Source organism: Phyllostomus hastatus, unplaced genomic scaffold (genome assembly GCF_019186645.2).
Source record: "Phyllostomus hastatus isolate PE091 unplaced genomic scaffold, TTU_PhHast_1.1 phas_contig_137, whole genome shotgun sequence".
In the NCBI taxonomy this organism is placed as follows: Eukaryota; Metazoa; Chordata; class Mammalia; order Chiroptera; family Phyllostomidae; genus Phyllostomus; species Phyllostomus hastatus.
The window spans coordinates 3,816,601-3,844,285 of NW_025333583.1; the positions used below are offsets into that span (position 1 = coordinate 3,816,601).

A 27,685-nucleotide genomic window follows, 5' to 3' on the forward strand; every position below is an offset into this window, starting at 1 on the left:
TTCATGTTGCAATCAATTCTTTAAAATCTCAAAGCCATAAGAATAACTCCTCACCCACTAATGTTTTATCAGTCAGTTTCTCTATTTGAAACTCTCTGGAGGTAGAAAGCTTTCGCTGAGCTTACGCCTCCATGGCTGAGGGTGAGATTCTGTCCACAGCTGATATTCCATAAATGTCGTTGAGTGGTGTTATTTCTTTCTGATTGAATGGCTTGGTCCATGCCAACTCAATGAAAGAGGATAATTAGAACTTGATAAAACATGATTGCAGGCTATGCATTCTAAACACTCGAAAATGCAGAACAGTAAAAACTTGACTTTGGGCCATGGAACAAAATTTGATCACACTACTGATTCTAAAATGCCTCTTCTGCGGATTTGGGGAGCTTCCTTTCTGAGCCATCTAGAATTATAGACAATGGGGCATAGAATCAGTGGGCTAAACAACCCCATAACCTTCATAGAAGCCTCCCAGCTACCTATTGTTATCCCAATTTTTCAGATAAGAACATGGATGCTTAAAGATGTTAAATAACTTGCTAAAGCAAGAAGTAGTATTGGGATTTGAACCCAGGCATTTGGAGTCCATAGCATGTACTTTCAGCCACTGTTCTACAATATTAGAGACCATAGAAGGATTCACTTGTTTTATTAATTACTTGTTCCCCGAGAAATGGGAACCAGGATGGACATGTTTCTGTAATGGTATCTCTGCAAATAAAATGGAACATTTTTTATTTCTTTGTGAAGAGGTTATTACACATGTGATACAAAATGCAATAAACGCACAATGTATAGTAAAAATGTATACAATATAGAATATACATAGACACTCCTATCCCTCAGCTGTCAAGTTCCCCTTCCCAAAAGCAGTAACTGTAATCCGTTTCTTGTACAACCTCCACTGCAATTAATTTTAGAAAGTTTTCATCATTCAAAAAAAAAACCAAAACCAAACCCCGTACCCACTTGTTGTTACGCCCCATTTTCCTCAGCCCCTCAACCCCTAGGCAACCACTCATTCGCTCCCTGTTTTGAGGTCTGTCTATTGTGGACATTCCATAGAGAAGGTATCCTAAATTTATGGCCTGTTGTGACTAGCTTCTTTCACACAGCAAAGTGTTTTCAATGTTTATCCAGGTAGTGGCGCACATAATACTTCATTTCTTTATTTCCAAAAATATTCCCTTGTGTGGGTATGCCACCTTTTGTTTATCCATTTATCAAGCGATGGCGATTTGGGTTGTTTCTACTTTGGGCAACATGAATAATGTTGCCGTAAACATTCTTATATAACTTTTTATTTGTATAACTGTCTGTGTGAATGTCATTTCTGTAGGAGTGGAATTTCTGGGTCATGTGGTGACTTGTTTGATATTTTGAGGAAGTGCCAAATCTTTTTGCAAAAGGGCCATGCCGTCTTACATTCCCACCAACCAAAGTGCCAGGCTTCTGGTTCCTCAGCATTTGTTATTCTCCAGGTCTTTTATTAGGGCCGCCCTGGTGGGCGTGTTATCTTATTGTGCTTTCTCACAGTGACTTTGATTTCATGCTGAGCACTGGCTCAGCTGATGCCTAATGATGGAGAGCATTGACCATTTGTGTATCTCTTTGGAGAAATGCTGTATTCCCACCCTTTACCCATTCTTCTGTGGGGCAATTTGTCTTTTCATTGTTGTGTTACATTGATTTTCTTTTTTTTTAAAGAAATCTTTATTTTTAGAGCAGTTTAAATTCAGAGCAATATAAAAAGGAAAATACACTTGTTTCTCCTACCCCCAGACATACATAACTCCCACCCCATTATCAACATCTCCAACCCAAGTGATACATTTGTTACACCTGATGAGCCTAAACCGACACATCATAATCACCCAAAGTCCGTAGTTCATAGTAGGGTCTTCATGATACATTCATGTAGATTTGTCTTTGCAAAGTATCTGAGCCAGATCTCTCTGGGGAACGGAGAGATGTGACCGCGAGAGCCTCAGAGAGTGCCAAATTAGCAGCCCTGAAGTCCTGTTTCTACAGCTCAGAATGTCTGCCTAAGCTGCAGGGGGGGAAGGGGGTTGTGTCTAACAAAAACGTCCTTGACATCCAGAAGAGGGCTTCACTGAAACCTCCATGACCGCCAAGGGCTGCGGAGAGTCCCAGGGGCATCCTTATTGAAATGCATTGGCCCTGGGGGTCACATACATCCACCCTTCTCACTGTGAGCCATGGAATGGTCATCATACACTGTGCGTCAAATGCTCTCACACCAGTGTTCTGGTGACTCCCTAAAGCCGAAGAAAGTACAGTTCATAGTAATAAAAGAAGTACCGGTGACTTATCTATTTATTACCTGATATGGTTGGAGAATGAATGGGTTATGTGGATGACTCAGTAATTTGGATCAACTCAGTGAGTTGCCATACCCAGGACACATTACAAGCTATTTTAGATTACTATAGATTGTCTTCCTAGCACACATTTCTCTTCTACTTTCTGTCTCTCCCTGCCTCATGCACCCTGAGCCCCTGACTGCACCAACCCCCCTAAGCCCTCGGGAAAGTCCTCCGCAAACAAATATTTATAGAGTGCCTACTGTGTGCCAGGTGCTGGTCTGAAACCGAGGGCAAGGACTAGACCACCTCCTCTTGACAAGCTCAAGTTCATTCAAAAGTGCTTAACATATTATTTCTCGAGAGAGAATGTACATGTAAAGGGCACACCTGTGAGAGGAGGCTGTGGCTGGAAGGAGTTTTTTCCCCCAGAGATCTTTAAATGTCACCACAGAGGCAACCACCCACGTATAGTTCACCCTTAAAGGTGACATTGTTCTGGTATTGCGCAGCAATGTGAAGGCACACAGTGCAAGGCACCGTCCTTCGTCATGATGGTTGTTACAAAGGGGACTGAAGAACCAACTGATATTTCCATGAAACCTCCCAAATCTTCCAGGGACTCTGCTCAACATTATTTCTAGAATGTGCTGAGATAATGCCCCAGTTGCATCTCTGGCCAACTGAATCCCAGACAGCAGAGAGCTCACTCAAGCAAAGTTATCAGCTGCTTAAGAATTCTTTGTACCCAAGTGTGTTAACACTATATACTACTTTGGAAAAATGCCAGGGTCACAGATCTATAAAAAGCTGGGAAGAAAAACCTAGAATACTTGGAGAGGCTCCCGGATCTCTCCAGGCTGGCATCTTGGGGCGTCAGAATGGTTCTGCTCTTCCACCTACTTAGCCCCACACTGAGTCTGAGAAACCCCCGGGTGTGACTTGGAATGAGAATTCCTAGAAGGCTTTCATCAGATGGCTAAGACCCCCTGCAGGACAGATGGAGGTGTGGCAAAACTGGGAGCAGAAAAAGACACCACCAATCTAAGTCCACCCCTATCCCTGACCCACAGGACCCAGTAACCCCCCCAGGTCAGTTCTAGCCTCCTCACCCTCTCCACTGTCACACCCCCACCCCAGCCTTTTAAACCACATTACCTTGATGTATTAATTCTCTCCCTTCTATCATCTAAACTCCCGTGTTCGCTTTCTCGTATACTTTCATTGGTTAACTTGGTTATTGGCTGCTTCCCACCACAGCCACCAAAATACAAGAGCCCCACACAGCCTTAAGGTGGGGCTGGCAAGTCCCTCTCCTTCTCCCCAGTTTTCAGAACAGTGTGAACTGACACATAGTAGGCGCTTCATGAATACCAATGGAAGGCATGGATGCATTTGGAACCTTGTTTTAAGGCCCTCAGTGAGGACTGCAGGCAAGGAAGACTTCGAAGGGCTGGTTTGAGCCAAATCAGTAAAGGCGGCCAGAGCTCCCCAAATGGGGACCAGGGCCGCGGACAGGCCCCGCCCGGAGCCCCGTGGTCTGCCGTCCCTGGGGTGGCGGGGCCAGCCCGGGCCAGCCAGCTGAGCCCGGGGGTGGCGCGGGCTGGAACCACCCCACGTGCGCCGTGCGCCCCCAGCTCCGGAGGCGCGGCCGCGGGGTCGGGGCCGCTCGCCGAGTTGGCCGCGTGCGCCGGGAGGAGAGCAGAGTTTGGAAAGTCGTCGAGAAGCTTCTGCGAGAGAAGGGGGTGGGGAAGTGGGGTTTCAGGAGAGAAAAACCCGCCTCTAGTGAGTAGAGCGAGGAAGAGGGGGGCAAAGGCGCCGAGTTCCGCTTCCTGAACGGCTGTGGGTAGAGAAGGTTGGCGCTGGGAAGGCCGAAGGGACGCGCACTCCCGGACCGCGGCGGGGTCGGCGCGGGCCCGCGATGGCTGTGGAGCGGACCCGCAGGTTCACCCGGAGCCTGCTGAGACCCGGGCAGGCGGCCGAGCTCCGGCACAGCGCCGCGTCCGCCGCCGCCGTGGCCGTCAGCAGTCGGCAGCAGCAGCGGGTGAGTGCCGCAGCGGGTCCTCCGCGCCTCCCCGCGCGCCCCGGGTGGCCAGGGACCCCGAGCCCGGCCTCCGCCAGATCCCAGCGCGCCCCTGCCCCCTGTCACTACCACCCCCGCACTCCCTCCCGCGCCGCCTCTGCTCGTGCTCCTAGTAGCGCCACCTCCGCGAGGCAGTGCCACCGACGCGTGAGAACCGGGGCGCGTTTGGGGACCTGGGACACTCGGAGGAACCGCTGCGCGGGCTGCAGAAGCGCAGCGTGGGAGACGATGTGTACGGGTTTGAGGCGGTGGGGAGGTGGCGGGAATGCCTCGTGGGGCGATAGCTGGTGAAGTGCCAGGGACCCGAGGGGTGGGGGTACCTACTGAACCGAGCCCCTCGGTTCACAGGTCTGCGCGCCACCCTCAGCCCAGCGACCAGTGCGCAATGAAGGGAGGTGGTGGTCTGAGGTCCTCGCGGGATGTGAAGCTGGGACCCCCACGTTAACGTTATCCGGGAAATCAATGTACTTCGCATCCCTCCCCCTCCACTGGGGAAATACCCGCAGACCACCTTCTATCACTCCAGAAAGGCCAGGGGGAGCGGGCTGAAGGAGGCGTGGACATCTCCACAGTACCCAGTGGTGTCTGGTATTTTTCTAAGATGTTCTCGGGGCTCTCCCGCCAAGATCACTTTACTGGTTACTTCCTTATTGAAACGCCTTCTAAGTCTTGGGTGATTTCCGCGGGAAATCCTGGGGCAGAAGCCAGCCGTTCTCGCCTGGTGCCCAAATCATATCCGTCCCTCTTCAGCTGCTCATAAATTCCAGTAGGTGTCACACTCCGGGCTGGAAGTGTCAAAAGAGAGAGAGAGAGAAAAAAAAATCCACTCTGGAGGGAAAGGGAAGCCAAAGGAAACAGCCTTCCAGCAAGACCAGGGCTCAACAGCCACACTGCCCTCTTGGCCAGCCTTTGCTGGACCGGAATCCCACGTTGTGGGTTTCGATTTCCTTTTTGCCAGGAAATATCCTTAGGCTTCTTTTAAGAGTGTCAAAGAAAGTGTTCCTCGTGCCAGCCACCCATCGGGAGGGAGCCAAGCGCTACCCAGAGCCAGTTCCCACAGCCAGGACTTGTCTCTAAAGCTAGAGGTCAGAAAGTTGAACAGAACGGAAGCTAATGGCCTGGCAGAGGGAGGAGGCGTCAGCTGCCAGTATGGGCGAGGGGGCCACGGCGGTGCAAAACGACTCGGGGGGCCAGGATGCCTTCACTTTCATTTACCACGGGGTGCCGTCTGCAGTTATTCACGGGTGATTCGACTGTTAGCCAACCCTGTAGTTCTGATATCAGCATGCCCGCTTTCGCTTTCGGGGCAGGGAGGATAAGCTGCCAAAAAAAAAAAAAAAAGTATTTGAATAAAAGGTTCAATTTGAGTAAAGGTAGAAATAATAAGGAAATCCGTGGGCATGCGTAGAAAATGGGCTTTACTTTTGAATTATTCTTCAGGATTGTGGCTATGGGTTCTCTGCCATTTGATCTACAATAGTTTTATTTTGCAATTGATTCTCTTTTTTTTGCAAATGTCAGTAACAATCTGATAGAGAAGTGTGGAGGTATAGGTCACATTCATTTGGAATAAACAACTCTAAATGTGCTTTGTTTTTAAGTGGGTTCTAGAGTTGGTGTGCTGCTGGAATTTCTATAAAGAATATGCATCCCGCACACCCTTCTACACAAACACACACACACACACACACACACACATCACCTTCACCAAATTTACATCAGATTTGAAGCCCTAGGGTATCTTGTCAAAATGAATGAGCTCAACGTCTTAAAATGAGTTGGTGGGGGGTGATTCACCAGCAAAGGTGTTCCTGCCTCCCTTCCCACGATTCAGCACCTTGGCCAACACTCCTGAACTAGCTTTTGCCAAGGCATGTCATGGATCTTACACATCTAGTCAGGCAGCACTGGCAGGGATTTTGGCCACAAGAAGACACACACTTTGCACTCCATGCTATTCAGTGATGGGTTCTCCGAGTTGGCACCCAAACTCCATGGGGTTCTGGATGGCAGAGCATCCCTTCTGAACCTCAAGCCTTGTCACTGGACTGTGTGGTGGAGGCTGGTCTTAGTTTAAACGGATCCAATCCCTTAGGACTCTTTACGTTTGTTACTTCAAGTCAAGTCCTGGTTGTCAAGGGGTAAAACTAATAGGGCAGGGGAAGATTATGGTTAGCCCACTTCAGTACAATCGAGTAGGACGGCTTGATTGGGACACGGTGTCATCTGTTGAAAACTATTTGAGGGGCGCTAGGAGGTTTGGCTGAGAAAACCTGTCTTGTCCTTTCCAAAATCCCTGTTTGGGGACCAAAATGCTCCAGAATGTTACAAAGAGATTGCTGTAGCTTTAGAACTCCACTTTATCCAATATGAATAGTTGCAATTGTCAGATTAATAAGGTAGTTTTGGACTCCGAGAGTGTCTGTTTCTATATGTTTGTATCACTGTCACACACACATGCACACAGGACAAGAGAGCTTCAACATGTGTTTGGATTACGGAGAGTAGAGAGCACAGCATGCTGAGTGAGTCACTGACCAGGGGGCCCACTGCAGGGCGGCGGCTGAGGAAAGGAGAGGGAGGCACCAAGGCAAACTTGATTTCAGATTTTACCCAAGACACTGCAGTAGGCTTCTGTGAAAGCTCACTGCTGGTTGGGGCCCACCTAATTTTGCATCCTTCTTCATAACGATTGCAAAGAGATGCCTGCACAGCCTCGTTCATTGCAGCGTTCTTCACATTAGTCAAGATATGGAAATAACCTAGATGTTGTGAAGGGATGCGTGAATAAAGGAAATGTGATATGTGTGTGTATGATATACAAGCATATGTCTGTATATATGACATATGAGTGTATATGACATGCTCATCACATATACACACATATACTTATGAATATGTATAGGCATCGCATATTTGTATATGTGTTGTATATACACATGTATGCAGCATGCATATATGTATATGTGTGTATTATGATTCGACCTTTAAAAGGAAATTCTGCCAATTACAACAATGTGGATGAACCTGGAGGGCATGCTAAGTGAAATAAGTCAAACACAGAAAGACAAATACTGCATGACAACATGTATATGTGGAATATCCAATGTTAGAACTCCGGGAAGCAAAGAGTAGAACAGTGATTGCTGAGGTGGGATGGGGGGTGAGTGGCGAGGGAGAAATGAGGAGATACGGGCCAGAGCATACAGACTCCAGTTACACAAGACGGTTGACTTCTGGAGGGCCCGTGTATGGCATGGGGCATGGTTGGCCGCAGTTGGCAATGGTCTACTGTGTCTTTGAAATTTTCTAAGAGGATCCGTCTTTAATTCAGTCTTCTCCCCATACAATGGTAATTATGTACAGGTGATGGATAAGTTATTTAACTTGGTTGTGGTGGTCTTTTCATATTGTATGTGTAGATCAAAGCATCAAGTTGTACTCTTAAATATATGTAACTTTTATATGTCAAAGATATCTTAATGAAGTTGTTAAAAGAAAAAAAGAAGCAATAATAAAGAACAATTATGAAAAAAAGCCATACCTTTTGAAAAGAGACATATCTGCTCCTGAGTTATCTGAAACTTTTTTTAAAGATTTTATTTATTTATTTTTAGAGAGGGAAGGGAGGGAGATAGAGAGAGAGAGAGAAACATCAATGTGTGGTTGCTGGGGGTCATGGCCTGCAACCCAGGCATGTACCCTGACTGGGAATCGAACCTGCGACACTTTGGTTCGCAGCCCGCACTCAATCCACTGAGCTACGCCAGCCAGGGCCTGAAGCTTTTTTTTTTTAATAGACAGTAAGTGAATCGTAACTTGGGCAAAGGCCAATGGCAGGATCGAGTGAAGTTTATGTAATTTGCTGATGTGCTATTCACGGCGGTCCCCCAACGCACGCTCCCCTAGAGCAAAATCTCAGTTTGAACATAATTAGAAACAGTTTCCTCCTGTTAGGGCCTGAGTGTTTTATTACTTTGCTTGAATGTACATACTATGTTGACCTCAAAATTGTAATGCTACTAATTAGAGAACTTTTTTTGTAAGAAGCCTTTCTTTTAAAATGTATTGAGTGTGTTTGTACTTTTGCACTGATTTGTTCATTTAGACCACTTTCTACATTTCCTTAAACTATAAACCTAGGATTTGTACACTTGTGTGTATACAGAGTCCAGCAGAAGTAAGGCCTGCTTGAGTGTGGTTGGTAGGGTAACAAGATGGGTGTGATAATTTATAGTTTTAATTTAAGCATTTCACCTAAAATGTCATATGGTGTGCTTGAGTGTAATATTGTTATGTTACAGCATGCTTATGATTTTATAATAAAAGATTTTGTAATAAAAAGGGGGCCTTATCTGTGCTGGACCCTGTGTATTTTTCTGATAGAAGAAAATACTTTAAAAAGTATAGATTAGGTTTTGCTAACCCATCAGCTCTGTCGCTTAAGAGAACTGGAGTTTTATCTATGGAATGTGAGTGGGTGAGTTGGAGTCATGGAAGGCTTTGAGTAACAGGGAGAGAGCTACAGGGGTCAGGTGAAGGAGAGCAAGCGCAAAGACTGGTGGGGGTCACTCACGACGGCGTCATCACTGCGTCCAAACTTGTGTATTTCCAGATCAGAGCATGCCACTTCATTTCCATGCACTCTTTAACATGCGCGTGGTATTTACTCTGTCGTGACAGCAAAAATTCCTCTGCAACTCATTGTAACCTGTGTTTAACTTTATAAACGTCTTTTAAAAAGGAAACATCCCGTTGGAAGTGGCTGTACCCACAGGTTTTGTCCCTCCCTACCCACCCAGAGACGAGTAGCAGTGAAGAGAGGACACTACTGACTTCAACAAGCACAAAAATTCCGTGTCCTCGCTTTGATGCGATGTTTCCCAACTTTCTGTCTTCACCAATGACACACTTTTTGATATTTTAAGGAACTTTGAATAAGCAGCAGAACATTTGACAGACCAAAGCTCTGTGGCTGAGAAGTAATGATTATACACACACACACACACACACACACACACACACACACACATTTTTATAGGAGCAGGAGGAATTCCTAGAAGAAAGAATTTCCTTCCCTCTGAACTTTGTGTTATTTGAATAGGGTGGGAGGAGTTTTGAAAAAACGAGTGGGAAATTCTAGATGTTACAAAAAGTCATGTGCTGGGGGTAAGAGGAAAAGATGCAAACAGGGGCCTGAACGAAAATGAAACACTTGTTTTCCTGTCAGTGTCTACGGTTAAAAACAATGTGCAAAGCAAAGGCCCGTTTGTTTGGCATCCACAGTACAGTCTTCTGTTGTTGCTTCGTCTCGGGAAGGGCTTTTCGTAACAAGGGTATTTACACTTTAGCAGGCATCGCAGACTTGAGCAGAAGTCGCACATTTGTTTCCATGTGAGGAAAGTCCCTTGCCTGATGAAGAAGTCAACACAGACATAGTTTACTAGATTAATGTTGAATGTTACTGACTGTGTCGACTAACGGTTTTGACTTCTCAAGGGCATGGCGGAAACAACTCTAAAAAGAAATGGTAACGACATTGGGTCCAAGAACAACAAGACAGGGTACATGTGTATGGGTTTGGGCTGTCTTTTCCTTCACCCTTTTCTGGAAGGCCTGGCACAAGAAAAGAGCAGCCGTAAATGTACTATGATAAACCATTTTTGGACAACCTACAAAGTGCCTGGCATAGTGTCGAAGCAACTGACTTGTGATCTCTTCCGTAACCTGATAGTAACTAGCAGAGGGTTAACCTTGCACTGTGGTAGCTGCTTCCAACGGCATCTTCCCAAGTCCGCTTTTCTTCCAGGACCAGCTCCCTCTTCACGCTCAGCCCCCTCACCCAGCTCCAGCAAGTGCCTGAAAATTACCAATGCGTTCTATGTTCTTGAGCTCATATTTCCATTCATCCGGGTTAGGTTGGGATCTCTGCTCACACACTATCCCATTTGAAGGCGGGGTGCTAAGTATTTTACAAAGAGAGATATAAGACAACAAAAATACAGTAAATGAAGGGGTAAAAAACAGTATGAGCAACAACAACAAAAAGCAACGTTAGGAAAGTTAGATGTAGCCAAGAGAAAGCCAGTGGAGTAAGATCAGTAGGTAAAACGCATGAGCACAAAGCCCTGTGATATTTACTCTGCTAAAGGTGCTTCCTAGTGGCCAAGTCAAAGAGGGAAACAGGATTATCCATGAGATTAAGAGGTCTGGGAGATAAAAGGAGATAATTTGCTCTAGACAGGTTTAATTTTAATGTGTACTGAGACTCAAGAGACAAGGGAAATTATTTCTGTGATTTTTCATAGAGGGCGACACGAGGCAGTGATAGACCCTCACCACTCAGCGTGCTCCACGGGCCAGCGGCACAGGCATTGCTTGTGATGGAAGCTTGTTAGGCATCCAGAATTCTAGGCAAGTCCCTTGCCTGGGTCCCTGTGGACCTACCGGATCAGAAAGTGCATTTTAACAAGATCCTCTGGTGATTTCACAAGCACGTTAAAATTGGGGAAACATGGAACTAAGCAACATTAGCCCTATTTTTGCAGTATATTGTCAGGAAAGGCGACTGTCTGACGATCCATTACAATGTGGTTTATTCTGCAGTTCTTTGAAAGAGTCCCTTGAGGCAAAGGTAACAACATTTAGACCATCTAAGAGTGAAAATGGGATCGATTCATTGAGACGTAACTTTAGGGAAGTCCCTTTTATTTTGTGTTACATTTCCTCCTTCATCTAGCACCTTCATTGTACTGTGAACTTAAATTAAGCTTCTAGGTTAAGAAAACAATTTCCATAAAGTACGTGACATGCTTGCACTCTGAAACTGCTGAAGGTCTGCCCTGGGTTACAGCCCTGGAGATGTGTTGCCGTGTGTGGCAGGTGCTAACCCACTGGCCAGAGGATGTGAAAACAGAATCTCATGAAGGCTGTGCAGTGGTGATTCCTTATTGCTTTATAACATTTATGTCGCTACCACATGGAAAATAATTGGTTATGTCATAAAGTCTGATTCCTGGAATCATAAAAGGATGCACATGTTTCTTTTCTCTTACACTTGTTAAGTCTCAGAAAAGAATGATTTTTCTTGTTCATACCCGAATGTCCCAGGGATGGGATTCTGTGGAGTTAAAGACCTTGACTCACCCATAGGCTGTCATGGGGTCCAGGGCACTTTGATGGGCTCCCCTCCACCCCTGTCTCGGGATGCTCTCCCCTCTCCTTGACCCTCCAAGGGGAGGTGTCCTCATATATTTTGAAAAATTTGGCCATATGGATGTTCAGTGAGTGGCAGCTGGCACAGGAAGTGTCAGGGCCTGTGAGTGTGGAGAACAGAATTCCATCCCTGGCCTGTGACGCTTTTAGAGGTCCCTTCTCTTCTGGGAGTCTCAGTTCCCCGATCTGTCAACTTAGGGGACTAGATGACTGGGTTCTTGCACTGACCCTTTCTCTGCCCGTGGTCTCTCCCTCTCATCCTTCATGCTCTGCAGCGTCACTCCTCCAATGTCACCTCCTCTGGAAGGTCATCCTGAGTCACCAAATTGAAGGATTTTCCCCAGCCTCTCTCTGCCGCTGCCTGCTCTTTTTAGTTCTTCTGCTTCCTTTTCCTCAGGCCTCTTGTTATTACCTACGCTGATCTTTCCACTTAGTTAATTTCTTGTTTCTCTTTGCCAGCCCTCTTGCCTTCAATAAAAGAGCCACTGGCAGCCAGAAACTGGTCTCTTTCACCACTTTGACACTTGATCTACAACATGAAAATGAGGCAGAGAGGTCTCCCTTCTCACTGTAAATGAGGTGCTGGAGGAAAGTTAGGAGAGTGGGCTGGATGCCCTGAGTCAGTGAGAGACAGGAATTGTGACAAAAATTTCCAGGCTGTCAGTATTTGCTAATGATACTGCTCCTTGAGTCATCTGCACCATCTACTTAGTAAGTGGTGGAAACGCAATTATATAGAAAGATATTGAACACGTCCTGTGTGCCGAGTCCTTTACTTGTACAATCTTTTTTGAGCCTCGTGACAACCCTATGGCAAAAGACTTTTATTCCTGTTTTAGAGATGAGGAAAGAGACACTTAGAAATCAGGAATTTGCCCTGCATCAGATGACGAGTCGCTGACGGATCCAGGAGTCACACACAGGCAGTCTGTTCTGCGGGACAGCTCTGCCCTGCTGACCAGTTCCACCAGGCAGGCAGGCCAGCAGGTCTCATTAAACATGCAGTTAGCATCCATGTGAGAGAACAAGGAGAAAAAAGGAAACCTCAGAGTGCTAGCCACAGGAAGAGGTTTGTAAGAGCAGTTTCTTAATGAGAGAATAGTGTGGCTACCTTTGCTCTGCTTAACAATTTTTCATTTATGACCTCTCAGCAGCACGGGCCATGGGCAGTGGCCCCAACTTTGGACGCGATGGCACTTACGAAGCACAGGCCTGAAACAGAGCAGGCTAAGCTTTGCAAACAAAGACTCCTTTAACCCTAAAAGGGCAGCCTTTGATTATTCTCAGGCTGTAGAAGTACATCTCTGGCACCACGAGCATGGAGTGGTTGGGTTGCAGCATGATGGCTGCTACATTACCTTTTGTAGTAGTCCTGATTTTAGTGTTCATGTTTGCAAATGAGAAAGCTTTTTTCCCACCCATGAAGTGAGATTTGTGTGCCTCTCATCTGTCACAGACGTGTCAGTGGGCTGGAAAGAAAGGCCGGAGGTTGCCGGCCTCCACGTGGTGACCTACATTAAGCAGTGTCAGAAATAATAACGTGTAATGACTGTGAGCGAGTTAGCGGCAATCGAGAAAAACACTTGCTCTTGAAAACGTTAATATTTTGCAGTTGAAGTGGAAGTGTCTGCCTCTGAGACGAGAAGAATTAATGGGCCCAAATCATCAAAAGTATCTATAATTGTGCTGCTAAATGTGAAAATAGTCCCTGGAATTCAATGTCAGCGTACCTCCTTCCCTGACATGTAGAATTTGGAAGCTTGGCAGCTTTTGCATTTAAGTGAAATGCCAAAACGGCAGCGTTTGAGAATAGGATCCGGGGAGGGGGCCTATTTAAAATGAGGGCACCATTTATGATCAGCACAATGAGCTTTTCTTCACATAATTATTTTAGTGATTACCAATTTAAGTGACTAATTCAGACTGTCAAAATGACCAAGGACTTCTGGCCTTTCCAATCACACATTCTATAAAAAGATCCCAGGCATGAACATTTGACTTGGCAAACAAACAAACAGAAACCTTAACAAAATGTACTGTTCAATGAAATATGATAATGAACTTTGAACACACGTTGTTTGTTTGCTTAGCTCTTAAGGACCCCTTTGTCATGGGGTTGTCAGTTTTCAAATGAGAAAATGGAAATTGACTGTAGCCGAGTAACCTTCACAAAAAAAAAAAAATGAAAGTGATGTTGGAGCTCAATGACTTCTTTGAAGAAGAAAATTCAAATATGGAGAACTAATGTTTCAAGTTACTTATTTTTTATGTTTTTTACATTTATTTAAAATCAGACCTTTACTCAAAAGAAGATTTTATCTTCAAAGGAAAACTAGTTTGCTTTAAAGCATATCTGTATACATAGCTATAAGTTTTTCATATGTGTCACTGGTAATGATAAAATTTATTGGTGAGCTGAAACGCAGAGAGGTAAGTTTCTTTCAGGACCTTTCTGAGAGCTAAGAGGGAAGGTTCATTCATTAACTTCAAATTTTGAAGTCAAGGCCATTAGGTGGCTGCCAGCCACCAGTTAGAAAAATGTATCTTTTTATCATTAGGAAGCAGTATTTTCCAGGCTGTGTAACCTTGCCCAAGTCTTTTTTTGGAGGGTGGAAGAGTTAATTTCCTTGTCTTCAGTACAGGAAGGTTGGATACTAAGACCTTCAAAGATGCTTTCATTCTAAAGATCTAGGCGGTCTTATTCTTCTTAAGAGGCTTCCATAGAAGATTAATTGTTTTCATTTTAATAACACCATTATTGATTAAGAGATCTGATGTTAGCCACTGGAAGAATTGGTGCAAATAACCTACAAACGTATTTGTATTCCAGTGATGACAATGGCGGCATAAAGTGGTTATCTGAGGGTGTGAGGAAGGGAACGGTGTTTGCATACCTAAGGAGGGGGCTGGCTGCTTGAGAAGTGGCCAGAAGACAGGCAATGGAGACAAGGGTGGGCAAGACAGGTTCTTCGGAGCTGATGCAGGCTCCAAGGCATGCCTGTGGTCTCACTTCCTCTTTGTCTTTCTGGAAGAAAGAACAGGAAGACCCACCTGCTTTAAAGAGCGAGTTTCTTGGTTCCCACGTGTGACCTTTGCCATCGCAGCTCTCTGGCACCATGTCTGTGCCATGAGCCTCGCAGCAGCCACGTGGCTAGACCACGGGCCAGGGCAGGGAGAGGATGAACTATCCTGCAGGCTCCACACCTTCCCTCTGCCGTCAAAAAGCAGCAAGAGTGTCTCATTTTCTAGTTCTGTGTCCTGTCTCTGTTTTTTAGTGTCTGCCTCTAATCCCTCCTTCTCACACCTGAGAAAGGTAGTGTGATCAGTCCCCGCCATGGTGTGATGTCTGGGGTGTTGGAAAGACAGCAGAGTCCCCCTTCCCAGATTGGTCTCCAAGCAAGCAGATCCCTAAGAAGGACTAGGGATTTCATTCAGCAATTAGAAAGTAACCTTAAATATGCAAGATGGTCATTGATTTAATTTCACAACAAAATGAATTCCCTAGCAGTGTGCCTTGGAGAAGAGCACTGGTCCAGTAGGATAAAAGAAATACTGTAGAAATGGGAGGCTAGTGGTTCCAGAGACAACTTCTCATGGCTTTGCTGGTAGCTAGTCTGATGTCTGGCACACTTCACCAAAATCCACATGACATTTGTCCCCAGTGCGTCTCCGGGACCAGGAGGCCGAAGTATGGTTTTGCTCTCACATTTTCAGTATCCTGAGAGACCTTCACAGAGAGGCACCATGGCTACTGTTTCCATACTCCCAAGGCAGAAAAATGTCTGGCACATAGTAGGTATTTACTAACTGCTCATTAAATGCAAGGAAGTGTGTCACCCTTAGAGATGACAAAAGTACAGGTTAGACAAAAGGAAATCTAAGTGCCTGGTTTGCAGTAAACACATTGAATTGAAATAAACTAAACGGAATTGAATTCAAAGGGCCACTCAAAGATTTTTTAAAAGATTAAGTGTTCATTGGCACGAATGCCTACTCTTGAATAAATAAGATTCGGCCAAATAGGTGTTGCCATCATTCCAACACCAGCTGCTTACCTCGGGGGCTCCTCGGTGGCACTCACAGGCCTCACTGTGTGGCCAGAGATGTCATCGTCCTTCCCACTGATGCTGTTAGCAGTCCCGAGGCTGCGGCAGAATAAAGCTCTGCGCGGGGCACAGAAAATGATTGATTAAAATTCGGGAAGTGTGGGCGACACAGTTGTGACAACCACAGTCCGTTCCGAGTCTCATAATGGAGAGCGGCTTAGATCTTCAAGGAGACCCTTAATAAATCACCAGAACGACATGATTTTATCAGTGGCTGTGAGAGCTATTTTAGTTCTTAAGAACACATAGTCTCTCCTGAAGGTCAAGGTTCTTCCCTGACACCGTTTTAGAGCGTTGTAATAACCGTGCCCCGGGTAGTGGTATTGTTTTCAATTTTGATTTTCATTTAATAGTCTCTTTTTACATCTGCACTTGTTAAACTTCTGTTCCTTTCATTAAATTAATAACTCATTATATAGAAAATCACGAAGAAAAGCACCAGTAATCACCCACAACCCTACCACCCACTGGTAACCGCTTTTGGTAAGTTTATTGGAAACATTTGTCTGTTCACAAAAATATTCTCTGACTCGCATTTAAGCTCCTAGTGAATATTTAACTTTTCAATGTTTGTCAACTGCCTCAAGCTAAATTCCGTCCAAGAATTCTTGCCCCCGGCACTCATGTACCAACTCTCCATGGAATATGTGTTGTGAATAAGAAAAAAGAAATTGTGCTGCATTTCCTGGTGTCCTATAACCGTAAACATTCAGAACCGAAGGACAGTTTGGTCTAAAGGAGCGAAGGAAACAGAATCACGGGCAGGTCTAAATGGGTGCGGCCAGGGTCCCCAGAGCAAGGCCGTGAGAAATCTCCAGCCCAGTACCTTTCTCCCTCCGCCCAGCGCACCATTGCGGTCATAAGTGTGATTTAGTATCAGAACATCAAAGTCTAGAATTGACTTGTGTTTCTATGAGGTTCTCCAGTAAAAGTGAGTAAGATTTAGACTCAATAGTTATGCGTATACTTATAAACTTGGGCGTGGTTTCATTCTTGAGCATGTGAGGTCGGTGCTATCTGTTGTTTGCTGCCAGTGTGTCTTGCATTCGGCAGCAGGTAGAAATGTATGCCTCCGGTCTGCAAGTGCAGGGAGGGAGCAGCTGTGTCCCTGGGCTGTGTCAGTCCTGTACACTGACATGATATCTTGCATGGGCATGATGGCATGCAATCTGTCAGTGTCCTGAAGAGTGATCACAACTTGACTAAGTCTGGGCCTCTGCGACTTTGTAGAGATACAAACACAATCACTAGATTTTTATTGCTGCCATAAAACATTATGACAAATTTAGTGGCTTGAGCAACACAGTTCTATTATCTTACTACTTTAGCTGTAGGTGAGAAGCTGCGTAGGGTTCCACCAGGCTAAAACCAAGGTGTTTCAGGGATGTGCCCCTTTCTGCAGCCTCCTGGGAGAAATCTGTGTTCTGCTCATTTGCATGGTCGGCGAGGATTTGTTTTTTGTGGCTAGGAGCAAGTTTCCTGTTCCCTTGCAGGATGTAAACTGAGGGCCATTCCCGCTTCTAGAGGGCCCCCACGTTTCTTAGCCACAGCCCACTCTCTCCATCCTCAATGCCAGCGATGCCGAGTCAAGTCTGTCCTGTGGTGCATCTCTCTGACTCATTCTTCTGCCTTCTTTCCCTGTTCAGAAGTCCTGTGATGACATGCAGCCACCTGGATAATCTAGGATGACCTCTCCCTCTCAAGTTCTTAACTTGGTCACGTTTGCACAGTCCTCTTTTCCATGAATGTTAGCATATTCCCAGGTTCTGGGGGTCGGAGTCTGACATCTTTGGGGAAACTACCAAAACCACACTTAGAAGGATTATGAAAAGGAGCAAACCTTCCCTGTTGTCTGATCCTAACGCAAAGTGGAGGGAAGTCTTCGGTGGAAGACTGGAAGTCAGTCCAAAACCTGACCCTTTTTATTTGTGTGCCTTTGATCCAAGTTAGGAAACCCGAGCTTTTATTTTAGTAAAATAAGGAGACACGAAATTCTCATGTGGCTCAAACCATGACATACCTGAGTTTTTAAAGCTATGTTCACATTCATTGACAATGAATAGTTATCATTCCAGCCAAGGAGAAAATGGCCCATTTGTTTCTACACCCATGTGCCTAGGAACAGGCATTTGGTATGAGCAGCACTGTGACTCAGTAGACAGAAGGCGGTCACCTAAGGTGACAGTAGTGGGACCTCCTTCGGGCATTCGAGGGAATGTGAATGCTGTGCGCAGTCTGTTTAGGGCCTTGTCTCTGACCAGGCCTCATCGTTTTTCTGTATGAGACTAGCTTTGCTCCATGGTAGAGCTCATAACTCCTGCCCTGAACTTCCTTCTCCATATTCTCCAGCATCCTATACCGAGGTCCCTGGTGGGCAGGACCAAATACTCTGTGTTAAGATCAGACAAGTTGTCTACAATTCATGTATGCAGATTCAATGACCATTAATTACTCAGAAAGATAGGCTGAAACTTTTATCTTTTATCATGTAAGCTGATAGTGAAATGAACCATTTAATATTTTTCCAAATGGCATTTAAATAATATCAATCAGCAGAGACTCGGGGCATTTTGGTCATAGAAGAGTGGATCCAGAATTCTTCAATATATTTTCAGTTCATGGGACACCTTGAGGAAAAATGAACCGCTTCCTAATGAGGTTCACCAGAGATTTAGCCTTAGAGTTTCTTCTCTCCACCTTCCCTGCATGACCCATCCTCCCACATGGGTTCACTCCCCACCCAGCACTGATGCTTCCAACTCTGCCTCCACTTTGCATGCTGCTTCTGAGCTCTGCTTATGGATGTCTCCATCCTGGGGTCTCTCAGCTATTCCAAATTCAACAGGACCCGTATCTAACACATTTATCACATTTTCTTGCCTCATAAAATCTGGTGTCTTTTTTCCTGAGTTTTCTGAGTTGTTGCAGTTCATCTCAAACTGAAACCATGCCCAGTGTTTTCCGCTCCCTGCCAGCCCATGTTTTTGTAGTTTCGGTGAGTTCCAATAAATCATGCCTTAAATTTTTTATGAATTATCCAGTTTGCTGGGGAAAATATGGAGACATGAAATTGCCCCATTGTTCACATTAAAGATCTTTGATCTAACAGTTCCAAACCCCAGCCTCCCCTTGCTGCCTGGTTCAAAGGCCTAGCGCACCTGACAATGCAACATGCACCTGTAAGCCCTCGGCGTTTATGGCTGGTCTTCCCCAGCCCAGAAAGCCCCGTTCACCCTTCTTCCTCAGACGCTTCTCACTCTTCATGTCCTCAAGGAATCCTTCCCTAATCTCTTAGTCCAAAGCCCAGTCAGTTTGATTGCACTGGGTACCCACAACCTGTGGCAAATACTGGTTTTCTGTTTTTGATTATGAAATATTTCATAGATGGAAAGATCAGCTAGAATATGTATTTGCTCCTTAAAGAATGAAAATAAAACCACTGCTCAGGAAATGGCCGAGAGCGGCATGTCTGCCCACCGCAGCCTGCCTGCGTCTTCTCACCCCCAGTTCTCCCGTCCCCGGAGGGTTCCCTGCACTGCCAGGCTGTTCTCCACAAACCCACCCTCCGCTTGCACAAGCAGAGCAAAAGACTTTCCCTTCTACCGCTTCCTTGATGGTGAACTTATTGTCAGACTTGGAGTTCTGCCGTTTGTTGGGTAAAAGGTAGTGTCGATCGTATTGCTGTTTTCATTGGGGTTCCTTGTTTGCCGGTGAAGTGCAGCATCTTTTCATATGTTTACTGGCCACTCTTGCTCCCTTTTCACACTGACAACGCGGCATGTATTTGGGATACTTGAGTTCGTGTCAGCCAGGGCATCAGAATTAATGGTTGGATGGTCATCAGTTTTGTAGGAGGAAATTTGTGGAGTTTGTTTAAGTTGTATTTTGAAGTTTCGTTAGCATTCTCTCAAAACTACGTTGGTAAATGGGAACAGTACCCTTCCAGCATCAGGGGCATGGACTTCATTACTCACCACGTACCTGTCCTGTGTCAAATGTCCATAATGATCTTCACAACAGTAAGTGCAAGCAGGTGTTACCATTTAGGAAAGTTCCAAGTATTTGAAATTTTGCCCAAATCTAGGGACAAAAGGGACATTTGGGCCACAGAGGTTCCTGGCTCAAGCATTTCTAGTGCAAATGATTTCATTTAAATCAAATTAAACTATACACCATAAAAATATCTCACACATTCCATTTGGATTATAGTAAATACCCAGCCTGAAAGGCATGTAGTAATTTCAAAGTCTCAGATTCTTCCAGAGACAGATTTTGGTGGCAATATATAGTTTTTATGTTAGAAGATTCTTCTTGACTTTAGGTTAACAGTTAAATTCTACGCCTGTATGAAAGTAAGTGGTTGTGCAAGTGACTTTGATAGAGAAGCTTCGTTTTTACCATCGCAGGATTGCTGTCAGTCAGGGCTGTGACTGGGAGCTGAGCGAGGGAGCCCCACTGTGTGGATTCTGGCTGCCAAGATTCAGCCTTCGAGGAACAGGTGAAAGGACACCTGCAGGAGCGTCTGAGCAGCTCAATTTGACCCAACAAGAGTCACAAGCATGCAGTGGTTAAGTAACTTGCTCAAGACTATACAATTTTAAGTGATAGAGATAACACTCAAGCTCCAGAACTCACAACCTTAGGTACTCTATTGTAAAATGCTCTGTGTGTGCATTGTAACAGTATGCATTATAGGGCATCATGGGAAAAATTCATAATTAGGAAAATGCAATTTAACGGTATTGAGTACAGAATCCAACTTGCTTTCTATTCTTTTGTTACTTACTAAGTGGAAAATCAATGTCTATAAAACTTTCCCATAAATAACTTTATAATAAGTTTTAAATTTACCTATAACTTTGTAGAACAGCCTAAATTATTTAAGAGCTGGGTCTCATCTTCATGTTACGTGGTGGCTCAAGTGTCCCAAAGGAACTGCATCAGCTTTGCTACACTGACATGACTATTGATCTCTAGGAGTTATTTTAAGAATGCTGAAGAACCCCAACACTCAGATTTGTATTTCTTGGTAAAGAGCTGGGAGAGAAATAAATAAAACAACAATAACAACAAACCCTTATGACAGGTTAGTCTACCTTCTGTCTAAACTGAATGAGGAAATCAAGCTGCAGATTCAAACAAGTGGAAATCTACTGCTACACGTGACTGTCACAGGAACCCGCTGCAAGTATCTGATGTGCGGCTTCACCACAAATCGGAATGAAGGTCCACCCTAAAGGATGCAGGGTTTTCACGTACAAATCCTTCCCTGAGTTTATCTTTTTCTCACCTTTCTCCACTTCCTTAACAGCGTGCTTTAAACAAACACCATTGACTAAAACAAACAGTGAGGACAGTTTCGGATGAGGAAATAATTATAAATGAGCATCCTGGCATTGGTAGGCAGGGCCGTAGGTTGGGGTGAGGAGGCATTAGTATCTGCTTAGCTTTAGTAGACATGGAAGACTGATGAAAGGGGGTCTCCTCCCTGTTTCGCCAGCTGCCTAGTCAGGTTCTCTGATGGACACAGGGTACTGCTGAGCCAGACACTTATGGTCTCTGCCACATTCACTGCTCAGCAGAAGGCAAAACTCTCCAAATCCCTTTACCTCCAGCAGACCCCCTTGATTTTTACCCAACTTTCCACCCCGAAAGTGTAGTTCTGCAAATGAAATGCTCATTATTTTATCTTTGCAGATGTGTTTTAAAACAATAAATAATATCTACAATATATTTCCATGTCGCATATGCATTCCGTCATGTTTATGGAGTTGTTTTCATAGAAGTGCAGGAGGGGTGTGAGTATGTCTGAAACCCAAGATTCTTGGGAATCTACACCAGTTCCACTCCCCTTACTAGGAGGAAATTCTCTGGTGTATGTTAGAAATTAGACTTCTGAAGGTGGAGATTATCCTTAAATGGTAGCAAGTGTTGCTTCATTCATCTCATGTTGAGATACTTACAACACATTTTTATGAAATTACATCATCTCTTGATTGCCATGAAGTTGACAAACTCTCCTTTAGAGTCTTCTCTCTTTTTTTTGTTGAATTTATTGGGGGGACATTGGTTCACAAAACCATACAGGTTTCAAGTGTACTACTCCACCAAATATCATCTACACACTGCATTGTGCACCCATTGCCCCAAGCCAAGTCTCTCCCTGACCCATTCCTCCCCACTTGGGCACTTCCACCTACCCCCCCACCCCCCCTTAGAATCTTAAAATAGCTACCTCTACCCAGAGGACAGAACCCCCCCTCCAGAATACATCACAGCAACCATCGTCACTTTTGCTCATCCAAATAATGTAATAAACTATGATTTTTGGAGAATGATCGTAATAAACACAATACAGGGAAAGTTGCTTTTAAAGTATTATATGCTGCTGGGTTAAGTTGTTTGACAACAGATTCACTTTTCGCTTCCTGATTAGCTCATTCATCCTCTAGTGCCTCACCAACGTGTTCACCATATCTATCCGGTCTTTGCAATGGCTCATCTGTTCTGCTCTGTAGAGTATATTGACGACAGATGAAGATAAACTTGTGTCTTATTCTCAAGAAAACGCCTAGGCCATATAGCTACAAATGTTATAGCTGCCTTGTTAAAACTATTATATACTTTGATATCGATTTCAAGGCCATTCACTTAGAAATCATTATCAATGTGAGTGTTCTAGAATGGGAAAGAAACATAACATTAAATCCTTGGAAGTTTCAAAGTATGGAAAGCCGTGGAGGTGAGTGCCCCGCCCACCCAGACAGGCCACTATAGATATGTTGAGTCTCTGTGTCTGCCTCGGAGCTGGCTTCCTGGGGAATTAAGGCGCAAGCACAACATATGGTCCACAGATATGCTTGTAACTGACACCCGTGTCTTCGGGGCCCCAGCTTGCTGGTTTAGCTTTTGTCAATTGGTCACATAGCCCGACAGAAAGCATGGGAACTTGCCTTACTTACAGGCAGATTTTGGCTGCCGAGCCGGAGCTTAATAATCATGAAATCAGTAGACCGTGCTTTGCAGAATGAGAACTGAACGTTAAAATTTTTCCATCTTTTTGTTCACCCTGACATTCCAGCCTGCTACCTAAGCCAGAGGGCCCAGGGCTATGTGTGCCGAAAGAGGTTCCAGCGATGAGAGAATAAACCCTCGGGTTCAGAATGGAGGATCTGGTGGCGGAGAAATGCGGGGCGGGCCACTGTGTTTGACAGGAAATTGTAGGCATCAAACAGCTGGAACCGAACGGGAGAAGCCAAGGGGGGGTAGATGCCAGGAGTATTCCAAAGTGGGTCTACAGAAGAAAACCAGGCGGGGGCATGGGACACTGAAGTGGGATTGGCTTGAGGGTTTGTCTCATAGCCAGGAAAAAAAAATGAAACCATACTCTCTGGAGCTTTGAAGTTGCCAACCCGCAAATTCACAGTTGTGTTCTTTTTAGTTAACCATGAGCGTCTGTTTCAGATCTTGGAAACCCAGAGTCTGTATTAGTCGGGGAGTGTGGTATTTCTCCATATCTGTTCAGGAAGCGATCACATCGTGTGGTCAGGTTGACAGCCTTTCCTCATTCAAAGTCCCACTCTTAATAGCAGGGGTCCTGGGACTCGGGGGGGCTGCCCGGCAGAGACCCCGAGGAACAAAAGGCTAGAGTGTTGGTCTCTAGGGGCCCAGACCATAAGTCTCTTTTCTCTCATACATATTCACCAAGGTGTTCTTAAACAATTCAAAGAGAAGGGATTAGAAAAAGTATAGCCATTCAGAGATAGAGTATTGCGAATTCCTAAGAGAGCTTTAGGTACATTTTCCTGACCACTTGGAAGGGCCTAGAACTCCCCCATCTTCAGCCGCAAGCAGCTTGCCGCCTTGCTGTGAAACCTGCTGGGTGCTCCGCCCGAGGGGAGAGCGAGGGCGAAGAAGGGCTGTGCTTGGCTCATTCCGTCCAGCCTCCTGCTTGCGTCCTGGAAGGGACAGTGGTCCTAGGGTCACTGGTTTCCTCCTTTCCAACTCTTCAGAAACAGATGGAAAATTGAGTCTCCGTGATGGATAGGAGATGCAGAATAAATACAGAAGACCACACACTTCATTAAAAATAAGGGCTATAAAAATTATTTTTCACATCCTGTGTTTTTCCGTGAAAGTGTATGAGTACTGTATTTGGAAAACAAGTTGACACGTTGGGGTACTATTCCTTAAAGCTCCTTTCTGTTGTGGAAAATCAAGCATGAGTTGTGGGACGGCCCTGACCTAGCGCGCCAGCCCACCAGGACTGTGAATTCATGTTATTCCAGCTGAGAAACTGGCTGGAAAGGCGGGGAATGGGGCTGGTGACCAGAAGGTGGCCTCTGCTCTCTGTCGGCAGGAACTGGGAAGAACAGATGCAATTATAAATAGATTTATAGCTCAGACCAGGATTACTTGGATAACGCAGTCAACACGAGGCTTGGTTGATTCAGTTTTCTTGGTGATATCATCAGTGATTAACCTAACTTTGTTAGCGGAGGTCTGAAAGGAGAAAGCCGGCTTAAACACATTCAGCAAAGCCAGCATTTCTTTTTGCTATTTTTTTTTTTTTACTAGTTGGCCTATCTCCAATTATTGACTTCTCTGGCTGGACAGTGTTATTTACTTTTTTTTTGACAAAGCAGAAAAAAATCACTAAGAGATGGTTTAGAGGTCTAAAAGAAAATGGACAAGCTATAGAAGTGTTCCTGCTGAATATTTTTTTTTAGATGTTTCCCTGAATGGCGTAGCAGGTCAGACAGCTGACTCACTCACTCAGTGTGTGTGTGTGTGTGTGTGTGTGTCTGTCTTTCACTGCAAGATAATCTTATTTCTGTTTCTCTCCCTATGACATTCGATTCTTAGTATGAAAATTAGATTTGTTCCTGTGTCTACATTATCTTAAAAAAATAAATAAATAAAAGATGGGCTAATTTCATCCTAAGCTGACCTCCTTGACTTACACTTGACACACAGCCTTTGGAAAGGCCCAAAGCTGGGCTGAATCACCCACTCACTCTTGCCATTTCCTAAAAATGAAATTATTGAACAAGAGATTTGATTAGAGCCCTGGCCGGCATAGCTCAGTGGATTGAGCATGGGCTGCGAACCAAAGTGTCGCAGGTTCGATTCCCAGTCAGAGCACATGCCTGGGTTGCAAGCCATGGCCCCCAGCAACCGCACATTGATGTTTCTCCCTCTCTCTCTCCTTCTCCCTCCCTTCCCTCTCTAAAAATAAATAAATAAAATAAAAAAAAATATTAAAAAAGAGATTTGATTAGGAAATCCTTTCAAAAGCTTTTCTTGGTTTAATTTTAGTTGTTCTGATTTGGGGTTGAGCTTGGAAAATGAAAACTATAAGAGGATTTGCTGTTTGGGAAAGAATGTACATTTAGATAACCCCACCTACTAGATTTTAAGTCAGGTATTTGCCTTCTTACATATATCAAAATATCACAATTTCTTTTCCTGTTTAACAGATTCTACACAAGTACAAATTATGTTGTTGAAAATGGCCCTTGTTGTAAGCATAAAGCCTAAGAAGTTTTGTGTATGTTGTAGAAGTCCAGATAAAAACAGAAAATCTTCACATGCAGACCAACTATTTTTTTCTTTTTACTTGCATATTTTTATATAGAAAATGTCATAATTAAGACATTTAAAAAACAAATTATATACTAATTACAAACCTGTTAACGAAGCCTGTCAAAGCCCTCTAACTTTCAATATGGCAGCCATGGGGTAGACCAGATGCATACAAACAAGAGCAGTACCTAAAGTTTTATGCCTTTATAGTTTGAAAAGAACTTTAAGATAAGGTCATTTTAAAATAATCCCATCTAATTTAAGCCTCACTGAAACTCTATGGTGGGAAAACGCAAACTTAAAGAGTTTAAGTAAAATTTTTGGCCAAAAGCCTCTTATTTTAGTTGATCCCTTTTCTTTTTAGTTAGTGACATTTTATTTTACTTTGTTGACTTTTCAAGGCTCCCCCACCACCTTTCCTACTCTTACCAAGTATAGAAATAAAAATAATCTTTTAAATAAAAATAGAAATGAAGCAGAAACACAACACAGTGAGGACCGCTGGAAAGAAGAAATAGAGGCCAGAAGCAGCGTAGACCAGGGTACCGCCTGTGAGTGATGAGTTCTGAGTGCACCCCGCTGAAGGAAGTCACTCGAAAACTGGGGAAACCCTTGGAATGGGCTCCGCCGCCCTCGGACAGGCCCAGAAAAAGCTGCTCCTCCCCCACCCCGTCTCCTTCCTGACAGCTGAGTTCCTGAAATGCAGCCTCTCAGCCCTGGCCGAGTCACCAGGCTGCGGTGGAAAGTAGCGTCAAACTCTGACTCAAGATTAGTCTGTAGACTAAAATTTCAGATCACGTGAGGAAAACGAACACTAAGAAAAGTTCCCCCTTAAGCCAACAATTGAAAGATGCATTTGGTCCTGATGACGTGGAAATAACGGTGCAATCTGGAAAAGACTCCTTGAAGAGCGTCGCAGTAAAACGCCGCCGTCACCGAGAAGTCAGGACTTAGGACACGCTCAGTCGCATAAACTGCAAAGTTGTGTTCTTGGGGAAGAAGGAGGTATGTTTTGGCTGTCTTGCAGCTTCTGTGGGAAAAATAAAAGAAAAAATGTTTTTTGATTTTCATATTCTTATTCATTGGGAATATTTAGTAAGTTTAATAAAACATACCACTGGGATAAATTTCGTATCATATAGTAAACTGAGAAAATCCTAAATGATCATAAAGTGGTCACTTTTAAACTTCCCCCCCGACCCCACCCAGACCCAAGGAGTAGACAGGACTTTTATATAACCTTCAGAGAAAAGGCCAACAGTAGAGATCAATTGTCAACTACATAATAGCCACATTAAAGTATTTTTTTGTTCCTTTATATTAGAGGAGTTTATTTTTAATCCAGAATCTTCAAGAGGCAAAGGTAGAATTAACATCTGTATAAAGAATAGAAAAACAAGAACATACAGATTTTTTAAATGAACCAATTGGAAATCATGGAAATGAAAATTATATCCCCTGCAATGAAGGAATAAACTTCATACAAGACTCAATTCAAAGAGAACAAGTATATTAAAAGGCAGTACCAGATTGACACAGAAAAAAATTCAGAGAAATTAGAAGACTAAAATAAGGAAGAGAAAAAAATGATAAATTTAGCTATAGTTAATTAAGAGGAAAAATAAAGTGTTGAGCTTCTGAACCAGCAGAGGAGAAAAATATTTTAAAACATATTATTCCAATCAAATAGATAATAGGTAAAAAAAAATTTAAAGACAAACAAAAGCCATGATTGATAGATATCTCAAAAATAAAATTTTAAACTTTAACTTGAATACATTAGTAATTAACAACAATAAATGTGAACTGATTAATTTCACCACTTACAAAACAGAAAATATAGTCATTATGTTAGTATTATAGTATATTATAATGCTATAATAGCAATATTATAGTATTTTTACTTTAAAAATATATTTTATAAGAAAATGTCTTTTTACTTAATTAGAATTTTCAGCAACTAAGCATTTTCTCAACACAGAAACACCCAAAATATCATTCAAAACTTTCTCATTGTCTCCAAAAGATATATAAGAAAATTATTTAGTCTATCATGATATCTAGTTACAGTAGAAAGTAGATGGTATCATTTTAAAATCCCCAGAGGCAAAATGTCAGTTTAAAATGCACACTTTTATTTGAGAATTTTGATTTTGTACTTTGTTTCCAATGAGTTTATAAGCCTTATTTCTCTTTAAAAATAACCTTCATATTCTGACTTCTGGGAATTTGTTAATGACATCACCTACTGCTTACAGTTACAAAATGATTTTGGCATGTGGACTTTGGAGACACTGAGAAACTTTCGAAATGATATTTTGGGTGTTCCTGTGTTGAGAAGAGCTTTACTTGTTAAAAAGTTCCTATTAAGT

General features: G+C 43.9%; 1 protein-coding gene across 2 annotated transcripts in view; it reads left to right on the top strand.

The window, feature by feature from the left end:
* The first annotated feature begins 4,120 nt into the window (after positions 1 to 4,120).
* Positions 4,121 to 27,685, top strand: part of DOCK10 (dedicator of cytokinesis 10) — a 227,440-nt gene continuing 203,875 nt past the window's right edge. For both annotated transcript variants that reach the window (XM_045853121.1, XM_045853131.1), the window contains exon 1: positions 4,121 to 4,368. In XM_045853121.1, the coding sequence (XP_045709077.1) occupies positions 4,246 to 4,368 (123 nt within the window). In that variant the 5' untranslated portion in view covers positions 4,121 to 4,245. The remainder of the gene's footprint in view (positions 4,369 to 27,685) is intronic.